Source organism: Chionomys nivalis, chromosome 8 (genome assembly GCF_950005125.1).
Source record: "Chionomys nivalis chromosome 8, mChiNiv1.1, whole genome shotgun sequence".
NCBI lineage: Eukaryota > Metazoa > Chordata > Mammalia > Rodentia > Cricetidae > Chionomys > Chionomys nivalis.
Genome location: NC_080093.1, coordinates 86614657 through 86637605, shown reverse-complemented (window position 1 = coordinate 86637605; position 22949 = coordinate 86614657). Strand labels below are relative to the sequence as shown.

The following is a 22949-nucleotide window of genomic DNA, read 5'->3' as shown; positions in this document are numbered from 1 at the left end:
GTTTTAGCTGTTATCCTTTACTATAGCTAATGGTATATGACTGATATCTGACTAATAGCATGTAAGTTCAAGTGATATACACATTGCCTTTAAGTATATCCCTAAACACACTTTTATTATCTTCCCTGCATTCTCTTAGATTTCCACCAGATGAACTGATGATTTCCAAAATAACCTACAGACTTCATTTTGAAGATGAAAAAGTGTGCTCCTACTTAGCCCATTTATTATCCTTAATGTATGTAAAAAGAAAAAATAGCCATGGCAAGCCATTACAACTTTCAGATTTTACCTTTAGGTCAGATTCAATGAAAGAGCACAGAAAAGAACGGGGCCTGTGCAAGTGCAGAAGGGCCTAAAAGATGAAGTGATGGGCACGTCAGAATGAGAAGGCTGATTGCAAGCAACATAAATTTATAGTGGGCTAGGCCTATGTAGTTCTGCATCTTTCTATTCTAAGGTTTCAAAGCATCACGTTCAGCTGTATCCAACATGGCAACAAAGCTTTGTCTAAAGCAGATTCTGAGAGCAGTACTGAAACGGCTGACAAGAGAAAACATATATTCTCTCTCATAAATAATTAACAATGCTCCTTAAGTAGAACTACAAGTAACTGAAATTCTAGCACAGAGTAAGTAAATGACTTAGCATGTGAGAAGTTGATCACAAGGACGGACTACATTCTCTTCTTCACAGATAGTAAGAGAAAGAATTAACTACTTAGATGCGCCTCCTAGACATCATTAGATTCCCTGCATGTGGTTTCATTACTTCAAAGGGAAAAAAAGGAGGGGAAAAAAAAAAACTATGACTACCACTACTACTTTCTATCCAGATATATACAATTGTTTTGCTTTAAATATAACTTTTAAAATTCTTTTTATAGTCCTTACTATGTTGTAAAGCCATGGCTTCTCATTGTACACCAAAATTCCTATGTCCTGATTCTAACAGGATCAAGTATCCTTCCACATGTATTTCACATCAAAAACTCTATTGCCTTTAATATTACATTTATCCACCCTTAACACACATGGTTTAGATGAAACTAGATTATATTTTGTAATTTTTTACAGTTGTTTCACGTATTTCCAAACCTCTTTGTTGGTCGTATTATCCACATATTTTTATTCTAAATAATAACTTGCACAGATAGCTCTTTATAACTACATGCAAAAACATATATATGTTATACTATACTATATCTTCTTTGATAAAGAAATCATAACTCCAAACCTTAGTTAACTCTAATTCTAGTAAGCTCTCATTCTCCTGTCATGAATATTTCTTCAAAATAAGGAGAGAAAATAAAATTTGCTTCTATTCTTTCTTCACTCGGTTCCCTGCCAACAATATTTAAATGCACACATTTAGATGGCATTTTATAACTTGCTCCTCTGCCCTCAAGGAGCATTGCACACCGGTCTACCTCTCCTATGTTATATCTTCAGAATACTGAAAATGAATTTTACTTCTCTTTTCTCCAATGCAAACTTACAGAACACAAAATTCATATTAGACAATCAAATCACTGGTGAATAATTTAAATAACTGAATTAATTTCTTTAAAAGTTCAAATTTAGAAAATTTGAATGCTTACTTTTCAAAGCACAATTTTTTTCAAACATTTTAATCCTCAAAGAAAATGAGATACACTACAAATGCCTCGCTAAAGGCTTTCTGTGACTATTACCATGAATTTTCTGACTAACAGCATAAAAGATAAACTTCAGAGACAAGGCATCTTTAAAAGGAGCTAGTGCCAAAACAATGCTATTTTCCTGATGTGCAAGACCTAGCCAATAAAAATATTTGTTGCTATAATTCTACATAGATTGTTAGCCATAGAATACCCCCTAAAAAACAATTCTCTAATGTTCTTTGAAATACAGTTACTAAAATTAACTTTCAACTTTATTTATACGACTGTCTGTGGCTTTGTGCATACCTAAAAAGCACGAAAAAAGACAAAAATATCCCAGAACTGGAAAAGCAGTTATTATGTTTGGTTCAGTTTATTTTCATATTTTTATTTTTAAATCTATCCAAATTAAAGCTCATCATCTCCAAACAAAAGCAGGGAAGGATTTACTACTAACAAGACCGGGTCTGAAAGGTAGGGGTAAAATTTTTAAGAAGTAGGAAAGAATAATCTTTATGAAGGTCACTGGAGGAAAGAGTTATTTCTCATAGGACCCCTGGTAGTTCTTATGGGAGAGTCGTTATAAAAACAGAGGGCCTGGTATCACTCACTCTGCACCTATGGCTTCCTCCTGCACGGGCTCCACCATTGCACCCCACACTACAGAGACAGCTACTCTGTTTGGACGTTCAATTTTCAAAGTCATGGGCTAAATAAACCTCTTTTTCATCTTGAGCAGTTATCTTTCAGATTCTATTTTTCCACTAGAACACAAATACTACCACAGTTTTAAAATGTCACTTCTAACTGGGTAGTGGTAGCACATGCCTATAATCAATCCCAGCACTAGGAAGGCAGAGGCAGGCAGATCTCTGTGAGTTCAAGAACATCCTGGTCTACAGAGCAAGTTCTAGGCCAGTCAGGGCTGTTATGCAGAGAAACCCTGTATGAAAAAAATTTTTAAAAAGTCACATCCAGAACACTGTATCTTGACTGAAACTAATAAACAAAAGACTGAAATTGGATACTAGCTGTGCTGCATCCTACCTGTTAAGACTTCACTGAAATTATGTAAACCACCTAAGTCTCAGTTTACTTATTTGTAAAATAATACACTACCACCAATCATCTAGTCTTTATGACTTCCTCCAATTATTTATAACTATTAGTTATTAACCTTAATGTTACATGCTCAAAGTTATTCTACCTTAGAAATGGTATGAAGTGCTTTTCATGTGTATCATCAGTAAAGAGACTATCATAACAAACTTCTTAGAAATTAAGACAGATCACTTTTGACATCTTTCTTTTTGCTACTATTAGAGTTACAATCACACAGTATATCAGTTATCTAAGTCATGCTGTTCATATACGGAATAATATACCTAATTTATGCAAGGATAGCATAAGGCAATAACAGTTTAAAATTTACATCAAAAAATAGCAATAATTTATTCAGTTTTTTAAATGAGTTTCAATATTTAAAGTGAAATTTACTTTGTAATTGACAAAGTACAGGAACTAACAAATCAAAGTTGGAAAATTTCTAAAGAATAAAAAAACTGTGAGTAAAAGTGCTTGTCACGTAAGCCAGAAGACTGGGTTTGATCCCCAAAAACTAGATAAAAAGCCAGATGCCATGGCACTCCTTTACAATCACAGCACATGACTGTAACATGGTGGCTGAGACGGGGGAGCCAATCAGCCTGGAGTATGCATTGCAGCAGCTACATGAAGCAAGACCCTACCTCTAAATCAAAGTAGAAGGAGAGAACTGACTCCTGAAGAGCTGCCTTCTGACCTCCACACAAGCAATGAGGCATGCAATGCAATATGTTAAATATTTCTAAAGTATTAACTCGTTTCCAAAGTTTTGAAATGCTATGACAAGAAGTCACATATAAAACTAAGCTTTGTTTACCTATGGTACCACCATTCCACTTACAGAAAATTCGATCAAGACCCCAAAATTTGCCCTTCCAGTCACTAAAAGGAATGTTGGAACAGTTTTTAAACATTTATAGCAGAAAAGCCTGGTTATTCAAACAGTAAGACCGATTATTGGCTTGTGGAGGCATGTGGGAGAGGGAGAGACAAGAATGCAAGCAGCTTTCCAAAAAGTCACTTTCCTTGTATCCTCACATTCCTTTCCATTTTCAAAGCCAAAATTTCAGATTCACCTTTTCTATCCATCTTTATATTAGGCTGGATTATAAGAAGTAAAACTAAGCACTCAGTGAAGTTGAGAGTCATTTGCTAGGATACAAAAACTTAAAATTTTCAACATGTTTTACTCCTAATGGATATTGTTGAACCATGCTAATAAGAAAAGAAACAATACAGGGTCTCGAGATATACTCAAAGCATTGGCTAATCTTGCAAAAGACTTAGGTTTGATTCCCAGCACCCAGATGGTGGCTCATGATTGTCTGTAATCCAACTTTATTAAAGAATCGGAGAAATTCTTCTGCTTCTGGATATATTAAAGATCATTAATCTGTAATGCTTGCAAGAACTTTAAATGGGGAAAAAGAATAGCATAACAAACATTCCGTAATTCATATAATCAATTATTTCTAATAACAGTAAACAATAAAATTATTAAATAGGAAAAGTACCATAGTATAAGCTAAAATGTAGTAATTTTTAAAAAAAGAGGACATAAGGATAAAGGCATGCCCGCATGCCACCAACTTACCAATTCAATTCCCTGTGGGAAAGGCGTGTCATCCCAGTCCTGCTGTGGGAATCTCTGAATTATTTTCCCCAGACCTCCTCCTGGCCCTGTTGATAAAATCAAAATGAATCACTTATAAGATAGTATAAAATCCTGAATGAATGCTCATTATACTACTATTTATTTCCAAAAAAAAAAAAGATTTGAACAGATAGAGTAAACATTTCTTAAGTTTTAAGAAACAAAGACACGTGCTTCTAAAATAGCAGACAGTTCCTACCCTAGCAGGAACTGACAGAGATTCGCCAGCACAGGAAAAGCTAAGAAGAGTTGAGAGACCACATCACGGCCGTGACAGCCATCCATATCCCAATAAAGAAAGTAATTTTAATTGGCAAGTGAAACGGTACTGTTAGCACCAAATCTCAAGTATAGGTTATAAGTACTGTTATGTGTTCATTTTTAAGGCTAGCCTGAGACCTTACCATCATTTAGGCAGAGTTCTCAGTATCAGTACTACTGACATCTTTGGCTAGGTGATTCTTAATTGTGTTAGGTGTTAAGTGAGGGGAACGCTATCTTGAGCTCTTGTTTATCAGCATCCTCAGTGTCAACTCATTGGAACACAACACTTACCATCTCCTTAGGGAAGTTATTATAACCAATAATGAAATGTTTCCAAACATTGTCAAATATCCCAGAACTGAAAAATCACAGATCTATACAATAGATCAGATGTTATGAAACTAGCCTGTGACAAAGAATGGATCAATTTAAAACTGAACTTTAGGAATACATGCTAGATCTAAGTTGCTTTTTACATTCTCTCCCCCAGCTCCTAAGTGATTGAACTGGTTGCCTCTCACATGCTAGTCAAGTACTATCCCACTAAGCCATTCCCCTAAACCCTGCTTTTTGCTATAGCTCTGGTTCAATACCCAGGATTGAAGAGCCAATTAATTAAGTGGTTAATTAATACTAGTTTGTTTTAATTATGTCCAATTTGAAAGAGAAAAGTTCCTTCTTGGTAGAGTGTGACTTTTGAAATCTCTTCAGAAGCAACAAACTATTTACTGATTTCACAATATATAGTGTTTCAATAACATGATGGCTTAGTTTGAAATGTTGACACATTTATAAATGCACATAAAAATGTAATTTATGAGTGGTAAGACTTCCTATTTGAAGACAGAAATTTGGTTAGGAAGTATAAATCAAAATGGGAAAATGATCTTTTATTCTAAACAAAATGTACAAAGAAGCCAGGTGTAGTAGTAACTGCCTATAATCACAGCATGTCTGAAGCTGAGGCAGGAGGATTACAAGTTCAGGGTCAACCAGAGCTACATAAGGAAACTTACCTCTCCACACAAAAAGAAAGCAATAAAGTTTTGGTTTTCGAATAACAAACAGGTAAATTGCTGTTACTGACACTTTGAGGAATTTAATGAGGCACCTATAAAAGCTAAACAAATATTTTTGATTTCTGTTTGATTTTGTGGGTTATTCTGAATATTTAAACTGACTTCCCAAGTTTATATTTAAGTTGTAATAACCACCATATGGTAGCACTGATTGTGTTGGAAAACCTGAGACGACATTTTTCATAGAGAAGAGAAGACTGACAGATTTCTATTTTATATCCACAAAAGAGTGGGTCATGTCAGTTAAAGTAAATGCAGAAGTACCTCCTACTTGGACTACCTATTAAATGAATCAAGGATGACAAGAAAGAGAAAGGCAGAAAATCCTCAACAGAAAACTAACCACTCAGTGAAACAGTGCGTAGCAGACAAATACTGTACCCAGATAAAATGGAAAAGAGAGGAAGCTGACATTTATCCAGGCCTTTGTGCTTTCCTTTCCAGCTCCTACTCTTCCACCCTATCAAAAATTCAAGAACTATGATTATCAAAAGGAATCTGCATGCCCTTTAAAGGAATCGGGGGAAGAAGAGCTAGAGAGGATAACAGAGTGATTGAAATAGTCTTCTATGAAAAGATTATGAATGTATACTAGACAAACTACCTAAAACAAACTTAGAAAAGGTGACATAATGTTACCTCAGTCAGACTGTTCTTTCTCTTATGTTGGGTGAAGCTCTTTCATTTGGGTCCCGGTAGAGCCGTAGGTATATGTAGGCTAGCCACAAAGATTACTAAATAGTCCTCAACCCTTGGCAAAGTAGCCATTCTGGCCTTAACAGATGATCTTAAAGGTGCAAACACTCTATACAGCTACCAAATACTAAAGTATGGAGATGCTAGTGTCTATGAGGAAGATAAACATCTTCAAAGAACTGAACAGAGAGTAGGGATTAAGTGGGTTGAGAAACTAATACTCTGCTCCATAAAAATGTATTTGGTATTCATTTTTTTAACAGTTGATAATATAACTGACTGCATTCTATATGCTTAGAATGCATATGTATTCTGTTTGGTTACAAAATCTTATACCTTGAAAACGCTATTCTAAAATATAATTTATTAAAACATAAATGATCTTCTTCTGTGATACAATTATCTAAACAAATCAGTGGTTGTCTATAGGATACCTATTATGTCCATCTAGCCATATCTATGAGGGGAAGTAGTTGTGCTCAAGAGCACAAGTTTATACCATTCAGCTCGCAGTCTGCATAATCACTAACACATTACTATGATTACTGTCTCACTTTACTAAAATGATGAAATAATTTAAGTGACTTTGCTCAGATACTACCCATAGTTTCTGGCATATATTAGGTACTTAAGATATTTGTTGAATACAATAGTAGATATATAAGGGTACCTTTAACCAGTCAAGAAATTTATGACTAAAATTACCTGGATATAAACAATATTTTAGACAATCAGATTCTTCTTCTAGAAAATTTGGGGGGAAAAACACATAGAAGAAAATGTGTAGCTAAAAAGATATATTAAGAGTTCCTCATTAGCCGGGCAATGGTGGCGCACGCCTTTAATCCCAGCACTCGGGAGGCAGAGACAGGCGGATCTCTGTGAGTTCGAGACCAGTCTGGTCTACAGAGCTAGTTCCAGGACAGGCTCCAAAGCCACAGAGAAACCCTGTCTCGAAAAACCAAAAAATAAATAAATAAATAAATAAATAAATAAAAAATAAAAAGAGTTCCTCATTAGCCCAGTAGTGGTGGTGCATGCTTTTAATCCCAGCACTTGGGAGGCAGAGGCAGGCAGATTTCTGTGAGTTCAAGGCCAGCCTGGTCTACAAGAGCTAGTTGCAGGAAATGCTCCAAAGCTACAAAGAAACCCTGTCTGGAAAAAAAAAGAAGAAAGAAAAAAGAAGGAGGAGGAGGAGGAGAAGGAAGGAAGAAGAATGAAGAAGAAGGAGGAGGAGGAAGGAGAAAGAGGAGAAAGAGGGGGAAGAAGAGGAGGAGGAGGAGGAAAGGGAGGAGGAGGAGAGGGATGGGGAGGGGTGAGGGAGGGGGAGGAGAAGGGGAGGGGGGGGTGGGGGAGGGGAAGGGGAAGAAGGGGAAGGGGAAGAAGAGGAGGAAGAAGAGGAGTAGGAGAAGAAGGAGGAGGAGAAGGAGTGGGAAGACGAAGAAGGAGGAGAAGGAGGAGGAGGAAGAAGGAGGAGGAGAAAGAGGAGGAAGAAAAGGAGGAGGAGGAAGAAGAAGGAGGAGGATGAGGAGGAGGAGGAGAAAGGGAGAAGAAGAGGAGGAGGAGGAAGAAGGAGGAAGGAGGAAGAAGGAGGAGGAGGAAGAAGGAGGAAGGAGGAAGAAGGAGGAGGAGGAGGAGGAGAAGGAAGGAAGGAAGGAAGGAAGGAAGGAAGGAAGGAAGGAAGGAAGGAAGGAAGGAAGGAAGGAAGAAAGGAAAGAAAGAAAAAAGAGTTCCTAATTAAAGGAAGTGGGAAGACAGGAGAAGCCAGTGAGAAAGTAAGGAGTGAAAATGATATAAACACAGTCCTCATATTCAAAATTCTCAAAAATTTTTAAAAATTAAATCAAAAAAAAAAAAAAGACTTGGGCTAGGTGTGATAGAACACACCTTTAATCCCTATTATTGGAGGCAGAGGCAAGCAGATTTTTCTAAACTCAAAACCAGCCCAGCTAAAGCTATACAACAAGCCTGTTTTTGTTGTTTAAATAACAACAACAAAATTTGTTCAATAAATCTCATGTATGAGCTGATGATATAACTCAGACGAGCACCTGTTTAATATGTACAAGTCCCAGGCTTCAATCTCCACCACTAAAAAACAAGACCTCAGGCAACCACAGGAGTTTACATGTTCAAGTAAAGGCACAGAGCAGAATGAGAAGTATTGTCAGCCGGCAGAGATTTCTCAAAGGAGCATTACAGACATATAGAAAGAAAACAAATGTCATCAAAGGCTGCATAGCTCTCCAGGTTCTATCTCCACTACATTCTGAAAGCACTACGGCATCTTACAGCAAAGAGCTAAGCTATACTTAAAATACTTCTCCATTACTCAACATAGTATGGGTCTATATTTTGTCAATGGAATACAAACTAAACCACACAGTAAGAGGCACTTTTCGAGATCAAACTGCCTCAACTGTTACTCTGGAAACAATTACATAAAATGATGATCTATTTTTAAAAATCTTTAAAAGAAAGGTAAACAACACATGGTAACTTTGTTCAAATATCTGAAGAGTTGTTGTATAGAAAAAGATATATCAGGGAAGACCCAAGGCAAAAGGAGGCATTGAGCCAATACAAAAAAAGGACAAATAAAGTTCAAATGTCCAGCACGCATGTAAAAATCCAAGTGTGGCAGTGCATGCCTGTAATCCTAGCACTAGGGAGGTAAAGACAGGGGGCATACCTGGTCTTCCTGGCTAACCTTAATTAGTAACATTCAGGTTGAGTGAGAGACCTGGCACATAACAAAAAATATATGGCAAAGGATAATTGAGAAAGATTTGGGATGTCAACCTCTGGCCTCCACATGTATGTGTGCACACTTGTGTACATGCAAGCACACACATATGCACCCTACACACAACAAAATGAAATGCCACCAAAAGCAATTACCATAACTGGAGTTGCAGTAAAGACAATCAGCTTTGAATGCTGGAGCAATGACTTGTGCTTAAGGAGCACTCATTCCTCTTGTAGAAGGCTTAAGTTCAGTTCCCAGTACACACATGGCAGTTCATAACCATCCGTTAACTCCAGTTCGAGGATTGAGTGCCTTCTGGTCTCCACAAGCACCAGGCCACACATAGTACACATGCATATACAAAGGAAAGGCAAGCATTCATACATATAAAACAAAATAAATATATCTTTTTAAAAAACTAAACTAGCAAGTTTTATGGTTTAAAAAAGAATCAGCAGATTCAATGGAAAGAAGACAAATGTGGAAAATAGAATATAATAATTCCCTTATTCAAGACCTTCTGTGATGTGCAAAGGAAAGAAGGAAATAGCAAGCTCTATATGCTACCCCTGAGAGGGACAGAGGCAAAAGGACAGAGGCAGAAAACCCATATCAATCTCTGGTATCTATGCACACACGGGCAAGTGCACCTCATAAACATGTGCACAAATGCATATACCATACACACCAAAAAATTAAATATACAAATAAGTAAATAATCAAGCTTAAGTAAAGAAAAAATGCAAATTAATTGGAAGACTAGATGCAATAAAGGTAACAACTTGTTCCATCCAAAACAATGATTCAATGAATTCCTAATCAAACTTTCAGTGGGAATCAGGAGACACAGTTCAGTGGTTGAGTGCTTGTCTAGAATATGTAAAGACCTGGATTCAATCACCAGCTTTATGAAATTCCAATAGGTTTAAATAGTCAAAAATATTTTTAAAAACTAAATCAGGACCATCTAACTACAAGACCTACTATAAAGCTTTCACAATAAAGATGTGGTACTGAAAGACAGATATGTATTCATATGAATAAAAAATTAGAAAAAGAGCCTGTGGCAGAGGTTCTATTCATGCTGGCAGTGGCCCCTTTTTGGTGATCATGTGAAGCCAGAATCTGAAATTTGGCAACCTGAGCAGGACCCACATCTACTGCCTCTAATCACAAACTCTTAATTGGGGAACTCTTACTAGCCTGTGATGGTTAGTTTTAATTGTCAACTTGACACAACCTAGAATCAGAAAGCTTCCATGTGGGTATGCCTGTCAGGTTGTTTTGATTGCCTGAAGTGATGTGGGAAGACCAACCCTAATTGCTGGCAGGACCTTCTGGGTAGTAGCCCAGATAAATGAGAATGAAAAAAGAAAAGTTTTTGCTATCTCTTTTTTCTTTTAAGATTTTTGTGTATGTACTGGCATGCATAGCATGCATGTGCAGGTGCTTGTGGAGTCCAGAAGAGGGTATTAGATCCCCTGGAGCTGGAGTTACAGGCAATTGTAAACCACAAGACATGGGTATGGAATCCAAACTCTAAAAGAACAAGCACTTTTGATGACTGAGGCATCTCTAGCTCCAAGACTTTTGTTTCTTATTGCTTCCTTAGCCTTTACTCTCACTGGAGTATTCATCTACCTTGTTCCCTGCCACTGCTGATTCCTCTGATGATATTAGAACCAACAACTTCTTCAAGCTCCCAGCATGGACTAAAGACAGCATCTCTCCAGAAACCCTCAGACCTTCATCACCAGATTGGGACTACTGAAACACCCAGCCTCAGAAATTGAGTAACCACTGGATTCTCAGACTATCTGATGTGAGACTCTGACTGTATAGTATAAGCCAATCTAATAATTTGAATATATATTCAATCAGTTCTGTTCCTCTAAAGAATCCCAACTAATAAACAGCCTTCACGTAAATTTGTAAGCAGAATTTAGGTGTGTTGTGCATGCTAAAGAGCTGCATTTCCTAAGGAAGTGAGTGCAGCAGGGAAGGTAAACTTCCTTGTTCTTCATAAATCGAAGTAAGAAAATATTGAGGAAAAAAGATATTGAAAAGAAATGACAAAGTGAGGAACGAGATTTAGAAACTGATAATTAAGACATAATTAAACAAAGCATTTTGTTGTCCTCAAATAATGAGATAACCAAGATAATGAATCAAACAAATATTTTAAAAAGAAGACATTCCACTGAAACCTTAAGTGATGGTAACAGAAAGTAACCAATAGGTGGTGACACATTGTTCAGATGCCACCAAGCTAAATTTTCACCTTGTTATTCTAATGACAAGAGAGCTAATGTCTTCATCAAATTACAAAAGTCAAACACTGCCATTTGATACTGCAATGGAAGACTGAAATAAATCCTGATTCAGCTCAGCCATATATTCCTGGCCACTGGAAGAAGAAACTCATGCTCTTCTCTTTGCTTATGAACTAGGTTAAAGGTGAGGTGCCAGTACAAAGTTGAAATAATTTCAACTGCATGCCCAAAATACTGCTAAGCACGAAGATAATATGAATGAAAACATGAAGCAGGAGATCAAAGAAAGAATAGAAAGGACATAAAAGAACTTAAGAAGAGCATTAAAAAGCTCAAAGGCAGGAAGCAGTCAGAAGGTAATCAGGAGTTGAGTATGGCTCTTTTCCAGGTGGCTTTCCTGAGGGAGAATCCTGGTAATGTTCTTGGAGGAATGCCTGGAATGGGAGGGGGCATGCCTTTAATGGCAAGAATGCCTGGCCTCAATAAAATTCTTAGTGATCAGTTTTGGATCCAGAAGTTACGGTAGCTGTCTTCGCTCCAAATGTGTTACTGGGATTAAAAATAAAAAAATAAAAATAAAAATAAAAACTCCTGACAAAAGCTATTTCAGGAAGAAAAGATTGCTTTAGCTCACAGTTCCAGGTTACAAGTCTATCACAGCAGGGAAGTCATCTTCAGGGAGCTGGTCACATTGTATCCATCATCAGAAACAGCAATTAATGCACACATGCTCATGCTCAGTTCTTTTTTCACTCCTTATAAAATTCAGGATTCACAGCCTTGAGAATGGTCCCACCCACAGTGGGTAGGTTTTCCCACCTCAAGATAATTCCCTAGAGACAAGCCTACAAACCAACCTGACAGACAATCCCTCATTGAGACCCTCTTCAGGTCATAAGGATTGGTGGCAAGCACATTTACCTGATAAGCCATCCTGTTAGCCTGACTGCTGTGAAATATTATTTTGAGATGTGTTACATTCATTTACACTGTGAAATATGTCTAATAAATATGCAAAGGTGTTGTATTCTTTTTTTACTTTTATCGAGCTCTACACTTTTCTCTGCTCCCCTCCCTGCTCGTCCCTCTCCTTCAACCCTCCCCCAAGGTGCCCATGCTCTCAATTTACTTATGATATCTTGTCTTTTTATACATCCCATGTAGATTAGATCTATATATATCTCTCTTAGTGTCTAAGTTCTCTGGGATTGTGATTTGTAGGCTGGTTTTCTTTGGTTTATGTTTAAAAACCACTTATGAGTGAGTAAATGTGATATTTGTCTCTGGGTCTGGGTTACCACACTCAAAATCATGTTTTCTAGCTTCATCCATTTGTCTGCAAAATTCAAGATATCGGGTTTATTTTTCTGCTGTGTAGTACTCCATTGTGTAAATGTACCACATTTTCCTTATCCATTCTTCGATCAAGGGGCTGGTTTCCCCTTGATTGTTTATTAATAATATAGGTTATTTCCAGGTTCTGGCTATGACAAACAATGCTGCTATGAACATAGGGGAGCACATGTCCTTGTGGCATGATTGAGCATCCTTTGGATATATACCCAAAAGTGGTATTACTAAGTCTTGAGGAAGGGTGTTTCCTAATTTTCTGAGAAATCGCCACACTGACATCCAAAGGGGCTGTACCAGCTTGCATTCCCACCAGCAATGCAGAAGTGTTCCCTTTTCCCCACAACCTCTCCAGCATAAGGTGTCATCAGTGTTTTTGATCTTGGCCATTCTTACAGGTATAAGATAGAATCTCAGAATTGTTTTGATTTGCATTTCTCTGATGACTAAGGATGTTGAACATTTCCTTAAGTGTCTTTCAACCATTTTAGATTCCTCTGTTGAGAGTTCTCTGTTTAGGTCTGTACTCCATTTTCTTTTTATTGGATTATTTGGTCTTTTGATGACCAACTTGAGTTCTTTGTATATTTTGGAGATCAGACCTCTGTCTGATGTGGGGTTAGTAAAGATCTTTTCCCATTCTGTAGGCTGCCAATTTGTCTTGTTGACCATGTCCTTTGCTTTACAGAAGCTTTTCAGTTCCAGGAGGTCCCATTTGTTACTTGTTTCTCTCAGTGTCTGTGCTACTGGGGTTATATTTAGGAAGTGATCTCCTCTGCCAGTACGTTCAAGTGTACTTCCCACTTTTTCTTCTATAAGGTTCAATGTGTCTGGCTTTATGTTGAGGTCTTTGATCCATTTGGACTTGAATTTTGTACATGGTGATAGATGTGTGTATTTTCATTCTTCTACATGTTGACATCCAGTTATACCAGTGTCATTTGTTCAATATGCATTCTTTTTTTCCATTTGACATTTTTTGCTTCTTTGTCAAAAATCAGGTGTTCGAAAATGTGTGGATTAGTATCTGGGCTTTCTATTTGGTTCCATTGGTCCTCCTGTCTGTTCTCATGCCAATACCAGGCTGTTTTCAATACTGTAGCTCCGGAGTAGAGTCAGGGATTGTGAGGCCTCCAAAAGTTCCTTTATTATACAGGACTGTTTTGGCTATCCTGGGTTTTTGCTTTTCCATATGAACTTGAGTATTGTTCTTTCGAGGTCTGTGAAGAATTTAGGTGGAATTTTGATGGGTATTGCCCTGAATCTGTAGATTGCTTCTGGTAATATTGCCATTTTTACTATGTTAATTCTACCTACCCAAGAGCATGGGAGATCTTTCCACTTTCTGGTGTCTTCTTCAATTCCATTCTTCAAAGATTTAAAGTTCTTGTCATACAAGTCTTCCACTTGCTTGGTTAGAGTTACTCTGAGATATTTTACAGTATTTATGGCTATTATAAAGGGTGATGTTTCTCTGGTTTCTTTCCTAGCCCTTTTATCATCTGTGTACAGGAGGGATACTAATTTTTTTTCTTTTTAGTTAATCTTGTACATCACTGAAAGTGTTTATGAGTTGTAGAAGTTCCTTGGTAGAATTTTTGGGGTGGCTTATATAAACTATCATATCATCAGCAAACAGTAAGAGCTTGACTTTTTCTTTTCCGATTTGTATCCCCTTGATCTCCTTTTGGTGTTTTATTACTCTAGCTAGGACCTCAAGGACTATATTGAATAGATATGGAGAGAGTGAACAACCTTGTCTTCTTCCTGATTTCAATAGGATTGCTGTGAGTTTCTCTCCATTTAGTTTGATGTTGACTGTTGGCTTGTTGTATATTGCCTTTATTATGTTTAGGTATGTTCCTTGTATCCCTGCTCTCTCCAAGACCTTTATCATGAAGGGATGTTGTACTTTGTCAAAAGCTTTTTCGGCATCTAATGAAATAATCGTGTGGTTTTTATTTTTCAGTTTGTTTACATGGTGGATTATATTGACAGATTTTGAACTATCCCTGCATTTCTGGGATGAAGCTGACTTGATAATGGTGGATGATGGTTCTGATATGTTCTTGGATTCGATTTGCTATTATTTTATTGAGTATTTCTGCATCAATGTTCATGAGTGAGATTGGTCTGTAATTCTCTTTCTCAGTAATGTCTTTATGTGGTTTGAGTATCAGGGTAACTGTAGCCTCATTAAAAAGTTTGGCAATGTTTCTTCTGTTTCTACTATGTGGAATAATTTGAGGAATATTGGTATTAGTTCTTCTTTGAAAATCTTGTAGAATTCTGAGCTGAAACCATTTGGCCCTGGGCTTTTTTTTTGGTTGTAAGACTTTTGATGACTGTTTCTATTTCTTCAACAGTTATAGGTCTGTTTAATTTGTTTATCTGGTCTTGATTTAATTTTGATAAGTGATATTTATCCAGAAAGTTGTCCATTTCCTTTAAGTTTTCCAATTTTGTGTAGTACAGTATTTTGAAATATGACCTGATGATTCTCTGGATTTCTTCTGTGTCTGTTATGTCCCCCTTTTCATTTTCTGATTTTGTTAACTTGGATATTCTCTCTCTGCCTTTTGGTTAGTTTGGATAAAGGCTTGTCTATTTTGATGACTTCCTTGAAGAACCAACTCTTTGTCTCATTGATTCTTTGTATTATTTTCTTTGTTTCTATTTTGTTGATTTCAGCTCTCAATTTGATTATTTCCTGCTGTCTAGTTCTCTTGGGTGATTTGCTTCTTTTTGTTCTAAAGTTTTCAAATGTTCTGTTAATTCACTAGTGTGGGATTTTTCCAGCTTCTTTATGTAGGCATTTAGTGCTATGAACTTTCCTTTTAACACTGCGTTCATTGTGTCCCATAAATTTGGATATGTTGTGTGGTCATTTTCATTGAATTTTAGGAAGTCTTTAATTTCTTCCTTTATTTCTTCCTTGACCTTGATGATTCCGGTGAGCATTGTTTAGTTCACATAAGTTTGTGGGCTTTATGGAATTAGTATTGTAGTTGAATTCTGGCAAGATACATTGTATTTGTTGAGGTTTGTTTTGTTACAGAGTATGTGGTCAATTTTTGAGAAGGTTCCATGAGGTGCTGAGAAGAAGGTATATTCTTTTATGTTTAGATGGAATTTTCTATAGATATCTGTTAAGTACATTTGAGTCATAACATCCATTAGTTCCCTTATTTCTATGTTCATTTTTTGTCAGACTGACCTGTCTAGTGGTGAGAGGGGAGTGTTGAAGTCTCCTACTATTAATGTGTGGGGTTTAATGTATGACTTAAGCTTTAGAAGTGTTTCTTTTACATATGAGGGTGCCCTTGTATTTGGGGCATAGATGTTCAGTACTGAGATTTCTTCTTGATGGATTTTTCCTGTAACTAATATGAAATGTCCTTCTTTGTCTCTTTTGATTGATTTTAGTTTGAAGTCTACTTTGTTAGATATTAGGATAGCTGCACCCACTTGTTTCTTAGGTCCACTTGATTGGGATATTTTTTCCCAACCCCTTACTTGAGACAATGTCTGTCTTTGAGGTTGAGGTGTGTTTTTTTGTATGCAGAAGGATGGATTCTGTTTTCATATCCAATCTGTTAGCCTTTGCCTTTTTATAGGTGAGTTGAGTCCATTTATATTAAGGGATATTAATGACCAGTGATTACTGTCTCTTGTTAGTTTACTTTTCATTGTTGGTAATATTAATTTGTGCTTTTTTTCCCCTTCTTTGGGATTCCCTGCTATGAGACCATCAATTGTATGTGTTTTTTGTTGGAGTAGCCAACTTCCTTGGGTTGGAGTTTTCCTTCTGGTATTTTGTGTAGGGCTGGATTTGTGACTAGGTATTGGTTAAATGTGGTTTGGTCATGGAATATCTTGTTTTGTCCTTCTATGGTGCTTTAAAAGTTTTGCCAGGTATAGTGGTCTAGGCTGGCATCTGTGGTCTCTTAATGTCTGCATAACGCTTGACCACGACCTTCTAACAACATTCATTGTCTCCAATAAGAAGTCAGGTGTAATTCTGATAGGTCTGCCTTTATATGTTACTTGGCCTTTGTCCTTTGCAGCTCTTAATATTCTTTATTTACTTTGTATGTTTAGTGTTTTGATTATTATGTGGCGAGAGGAATTTTTTTTTTGGATCCAGTCTATTTGGTGTTCTGTAAGCTTCTTGTTTCTTCATGGGCATATCTTTCTTTAAGTTAGGAAAGTTTTTTCTTCTATGATTTTGTTAAATATATTTTCTGTGCTTTTGAGTTGAACTTCTCCTTCTATACCTTTATTCTTAGATTTGGCTTTTTCATAGTGTCCCATATTTCCTGGATATTTTGGCTTGTGTTTTCTTTATTGTTTCTATTTCAGCTTTCAAGTCTTGAATAGTTTCTTTCATATGTTTATTGCTTTTTTTTATTTTTTTTTAAGGAATTCGCTGATGTCTTCCAATTTTTTTTGTCTTCTCCTCCATTTCTTAGAGGGAATTTCTCATTTCTTCTTTAATAAGTGTTTCAAATATTCTCCTGAAGTTATTTTTTAGGTAATATTCTTCTGCTTCATCTATATTTGGTTGTTCAAGTCTTGCTGTTGTAGGATCTTTAGATTTTACCGGTGTTGTGTTGCTCTTTGTGGTGTTGCATGTATTCTTACCTTTTCTACTCTCTTTTCCTCTAATAGGTGTAGTTGGGGCTGTCTGAGATTCTGTTGATTAATTTTCTAGGTGCCAGTGAATCCAAAGCTCAGATGATTGTTCCTCGTGGTATGGTCAGTGCCTCGGTTCTAGTTATCTCGTTGATCACTCTGTGTTCCTGGAGATTGCTCAGAGGTCCAAGGCTTTGCTCAGCTCCCTTGGGCCTACTTTGGCCTAGGTTACCAGCTTTGACCTTTTCCTGTAAATCCTGGTCTGAATTCCCTCCTGTAGGGGTCCCTCCCTGGCTTGGAGTTGGTTCTGCAAAGGTCTCTGGCTTTGGTCTACTCTCTCGGAGTTCCCAGGCTCAGGTGTGTCCAGACCTGCAGGCACTGGCTCAGGCTTACTCCCTCAGAGGTTCCAGACTCACACCTGGACCCACAGAGATCCTTGGTTCCTGCCTGCTCCCTCGAAGGTCTAAGATTCATGCTCAGACCAGCAGAGGTCCTGGGTCAGGCCTAGTTCCTTGGAGGTCCTAGACTCACGCCCAGACCCACAGGGGTCCTGGCTTAGGTCTACTCCCTTGAAGGTCCCAGATTCACATCCGAACCCTCAGCAGTCTCTGGCTCTGCCTCACTTGCTCAGCCATTACTCTCCTGTACCTGTTCTGGTGGAGTTCGCTGTCTCAGGTCTGCTCTGGACCAGGTCACTGGCTCAATCCTGGTCCACCAATGTCTGGGGACTGGATCAGCTCTTGCTCCCCCATGGAGCTTGCTTTCTCAGGCCCACTCTGGCCTAGGTAGCTCGTGTTGCAGTCTTTCATGTTGCATTTAACTCTGTGAAGCTGTGTTACTTTGCCTGTCTAAAATACCCGATTGGTCTAATAAAGAGCTGAACAATCAATAGCTAGGCAGGAGAGGGATAGGCAGGGGTGCCAGATAGAATAAATACAAGTAGAAGAGAAGAAGGAGTGTGAAAAGAAGAAGGGAGAAGAAAGAGAAAAGGGACACCAGGGGCAGCCACCCAGTCAGACATGGAGTAAGAAGTAAAGACCAGTATATAGAATAGAGTAAGGTAAAAACCCAGAGGCAAAAGGTAGATGGGATAATTGAAAAATACCTAGCTAGAAACAAGCTAAGCTATAGCTGGGCATTCATAAGCAAGAATAAGCCTCCATGTATTTATTTGGGAGCTGGGTGGTGGGCCCCCAAAGAGTAAAATAACCAACTACACCTGCCTTTTTATTTTACTTTTTATTTCAATAAAATTACTAAGACTATGTTTTTTATCAGTGTCTGCATAACCAGTCAGAGTTCCAGGTTTGTTTGTTTGGGTTTTTTTTTGTTTGTTTGTTTGTTTTTTTCCGAGACAGGGTTTCTCTGTGGTTTTGGAACCTGTCCTGGAACTAGCTCTTGTAGACCAGGCTGGTCTCGAACTCACAGAGATCTGCCTACCTCTGCCTCCCAAGTGCTGGGATTAAAGGCGTGCGCCACCACCACCAGGCGAGTTCCAGGTTTTTATTGACTGTGGAAGTCTGAATGAGAATGACCTTGATAAGCTCAAATATTGGAATGCTTGATCCCCAGTTGGTAGAACAATCTGGGAAAGATTAGTCTTTCTTGATGAAGCTATGTCACTAAGGATGGGCTTTGAGGTTTCAAGAGCCCAGCCATTACCAGTTAGTTCATCCCCCTTCCCTACTCTCTGTCTCTCTGCCTCCGGTTTGGGGATTAGATGTAAGCTCCCAGCTACTGTTCAAGTGCTATGCCTGTGTTCCTGCAGCCCTGCTCCTCACCAAGATGGTCATGAACTATAACTCTCTAGAACCATGGGCCTCCAATTAAATGCCTTCTTTTATAAGTTGCCTTGGCCATCATATTTTGTCACAGAGCCACTATGCCACTATGTGGTTAGGGAGAAGCCTGGTGCTAGGGAAATTCCCAAGTATAGAAGCTAAATAAGAAAGTGAACCCAAAGAAAATCATATAGTCATCCGCATGGAGAGGGGGAAGTAGACAAGATTCCAGGGCAAAAACTGGGAACTTGCGGGTGAGGTGGCATGGGGCAAAGGGGAAATGGGATGAGAAATATGAGAAGGGGAGGATGGGAGGAGCTCGGAGGATTGGGATGGTTGGGATATAGGAAGGATGGATACGGGAGCAGCGAAGTATATATCCTATCTAAGGGAGCCATCTTAGGGTTGGCAAGAGACTTGACTCTTGAGGGGTTCGCAGGTGTCCAGGAATATGTCCCCAGCTGGTACCTTGGGCAACTAAGGAGAGGGAACCTGAAATGACCCTATCCTATACTGATGAATATCTTGCATATCACCTTAGAACCTTCATCTGGCGATGGATCGAGGTAGAGACAGAGTCTCAATTTGGAGCAACGGTCTGAGCTCTTAAGGTCCAAATGAGGAGCAGAAGGAGGGAGAACATGAGCAAAAAATCAGGACCACGAGGGATGCACCCACCCACTGTGATAGTGGAACTGATTTATTGGGAGCCCACCAAGGCCAGCTGGTCTGGGACTGAATAAGCATGGGTTGATTCCGGACTCTCTGAGCATGGCGGTCAATGAAGACTGATGAGAAGCCAAGGACAATGGCACTAGGTTTCGATCCTAATACATGAACTGGCTTTGTGGGAGCTTAGCCTGTTTGGACGCTCACCTTTCTGGACGTAGATAGAAGGACCTTGGTCTTCCCGCAGGGCAGGGAATTTGGACTGCTCTTCAGTATCGAGAGGGAGGGGGAATGGAGTGGGGGGAGGAGAAGAGGAGTGGGGATAGGGGGAGGGAAGTGGGGGGAGGGCAATATTTGGGAGGAGGGGAGGGAAATGGGAAATGGGGAGCAGGTGGAAATTTTAATTAAAAAAGAATAAAAATAAATAAATAAGTTAAAAAAAAAAAAAAAGAATCCACAAGGATGAACCCAGCTAATGCCTGAGACAGGTGGAGGAGCTGGTAAGGGGTCATAAGAGCAGGAGAGCTGCCCCTGACCCTCACCAGCTGCAGCACTCGGGAGGGTGGCCCCTGTACCTTGCAGGGGTACCACAATAGAGCTGGCCCTGAGGATGTTGGTGTGGGAGAACAGACCCTGAGGGTGTGAAAGCAGGAAAACAGGCCCCATCCCTGGGCTCATTGCGACAAGAGGTGAATTAGCCAGGACAGTGCTGGAGAGCTCACCCTGGTGGGCTGAGAACTGGCAGGAGGACCAACCCTGCAGCATCCCAGGCCCAGAACCAGGGTTATATATAATTTGACCCATCCAAACATCCACCCCATCTATGATCTGTTGGAGCATGTGAAGGACCCTGACCTGCAGACCCAAAGCTGCAGGATCTCTAAATCACAGGGCAGCAATGGAATATCCAAGTAGAGGTCCAGTGAGGACCCAGCATCAATAGTATAGCAGAAACCAGAGGCCTCAAACCAGACCAATGAACACTTACAAAGATACAAGGACAAACGGGTTGCCTGCAAGACTCACTGTGTCACACTGTAGCTTCCATGACAAGATCTCTAAATTTTTCCCTTTTTTCTTTTCCCTTTCTTCTCTTAAATTTCATTTTATTTGGGGGCAGGGGTGTGGGGACTGAGGACAGATGCAAAGGGATGGGGAAATAAATGGGATCAAGATACATGATGTAAAAGACACATAGAATAAATAAAAAGCAAAAAAAACATCACCATATTAGCATAGGACTATTTTCCCACAAGAAAAATGTCAAGTTTAAAGTATGCCATAATACATTCCTGACGTCAATTCCGCTCCTTTCAGACCATCCCATCCCTAGAGTTCACTTGGAACATTAGCATCACAGCTCATCCTATTCTCTTTCTCACTGAGACATCTACCACTCAGGAGATGACTTCAATAAGGGTACAATAATAGAAAACCAAACTTCTAGCATTTGTGATATACAGAATTAATGTATTCATCTTAATATGACATAGGCTAATATGACCAAAAGAAACTTAATTTTACAATGTGCAAACAAGCAGGGCAGTGGTGGTGTAAGTCTTTAATCCCAACATTTGTGGGGCAGAAACAGGCAGATCTCTGAGAGTTCAAGGCCAGCCTGGACTACAGAGTGAGATTCAGGACAGCCAGGGCTACACAGAGAAACACTGTTTCTCCACTCCCTGTCCAAAAAAGGTGAGGGTCATACTCAATGCAAAAGGCCCAAATTACCTATCTTAATTTATAAAATTTGCTTTTGAGTAAATTAGAACTGTTTTTTTAAAAAAATGCTATCTTCTTATTTTCCAGAAGAAAATTGTTGCTTGTGCAACAATTTCAAAATTATCAGAAACTCAAACCTCACCAAAATAAGTAGATCTAATTGTGTCTGTACAGACCTATTTCCAAAGGATAGGGGAAAACTGTTCATTCACTAATACAAAGAATGCAGGAAGTCATTCTACAAAAGGCTTTCCTATCTGAGCTACTTAGCAGTTAATGAAAGGAGTCTATTTATTTCAAATGAAACAAGTCTTTTGTGGCTATTCAACAATGTAGGTAAGAATGTAATAAGATTTTCTAATTCCCATCATCATCTCCTATTATTCAAAAGATTTATTTGGAGTACCCGAGTTTACTTTTTTCACAAGTTAAAGTTAGCAAAGAGTCCATGAACTTTTACACAACTGAGTAAGATTTTTTTTCCTGAGACAGGGTCTCCTGCAACCCAGGCAAGCCTCAAAGTCACTATATAGCTGAGGATGACCTTCAATTTCTAATGCTCCTGCTTCTGCATCTTAAGTGTTGAGATTACAGGTGTATGCAATTATGACCAATTTTACAGTCTACATGCTAGTCAAACATTACACCTGCTCACCTGGCCAAGAATACATACTGAATACAATGCATAAAGAGCAAAATATGTCACTAAAAAAATAAATCAGGAAGGCAGTTCTGTTGTGGCCATGCCCATTACTCTCTACACAGTGTACTTGTGCAGTACACTAAAATTGTTTTCTTCAAAAATAGCAGCATGCATAACATATACATGAATGCTACATGACTTTATTCCTTGTAAATTCATAATTCATTAGTATATAATTCCAATCACAACTTAAGAGAGGAATTATCAACACCAAGAAAAATAGTGTCAAAAGAATGTAAGTCAATGAGATGGGTTCAGAGTTTGAGTCCCACAGCCTGAAGTGAAAGGAGAAAAACAACTGTAACTTCTGACCACCGTACATGTGCCACGACATATGCCCACCTGCACTGCAAGTCAGAGTTTATATATATACACACACAGTAAAATACAACTGTAACTTCTGTCCACCGTACATGTGCCACAACATATGCCCACCTGCACTGCAAGTCAGAGTTTATATATATATATATATATATACACACACAATAAAATTTTTTAAAATACTATAAAATTAAAACTAAGTATTGACCTGACTTCACAAAGTTGCTCAGACTGGACTATTTTACTGAATTAAAATGCCCTCTTTTAACAACAATGAAAGAACTGAGATTGGCAGTGGTTGAGATAC

General features: G+C 38.5%; 1 protein-coding gene across 1 annotated transcript in view; it reads right to left on the bottom strand.

Moving 5' to 3' along the window:
- The window catches only part of Sbf2 (SET binding factor 2), a 403356-nt gene that overhangs the window by 318722 nt on the left and 61685 nt on the right, over positions 1 to 22949 (bottom strand). The window contains 1 exon segment of the mRNA XM_057777079.1: positions 4341 to 4426. Within this exon segment, the coding sequence (XP_057633062.1) occupies positions 4341 to 4426 (86 nt within the window).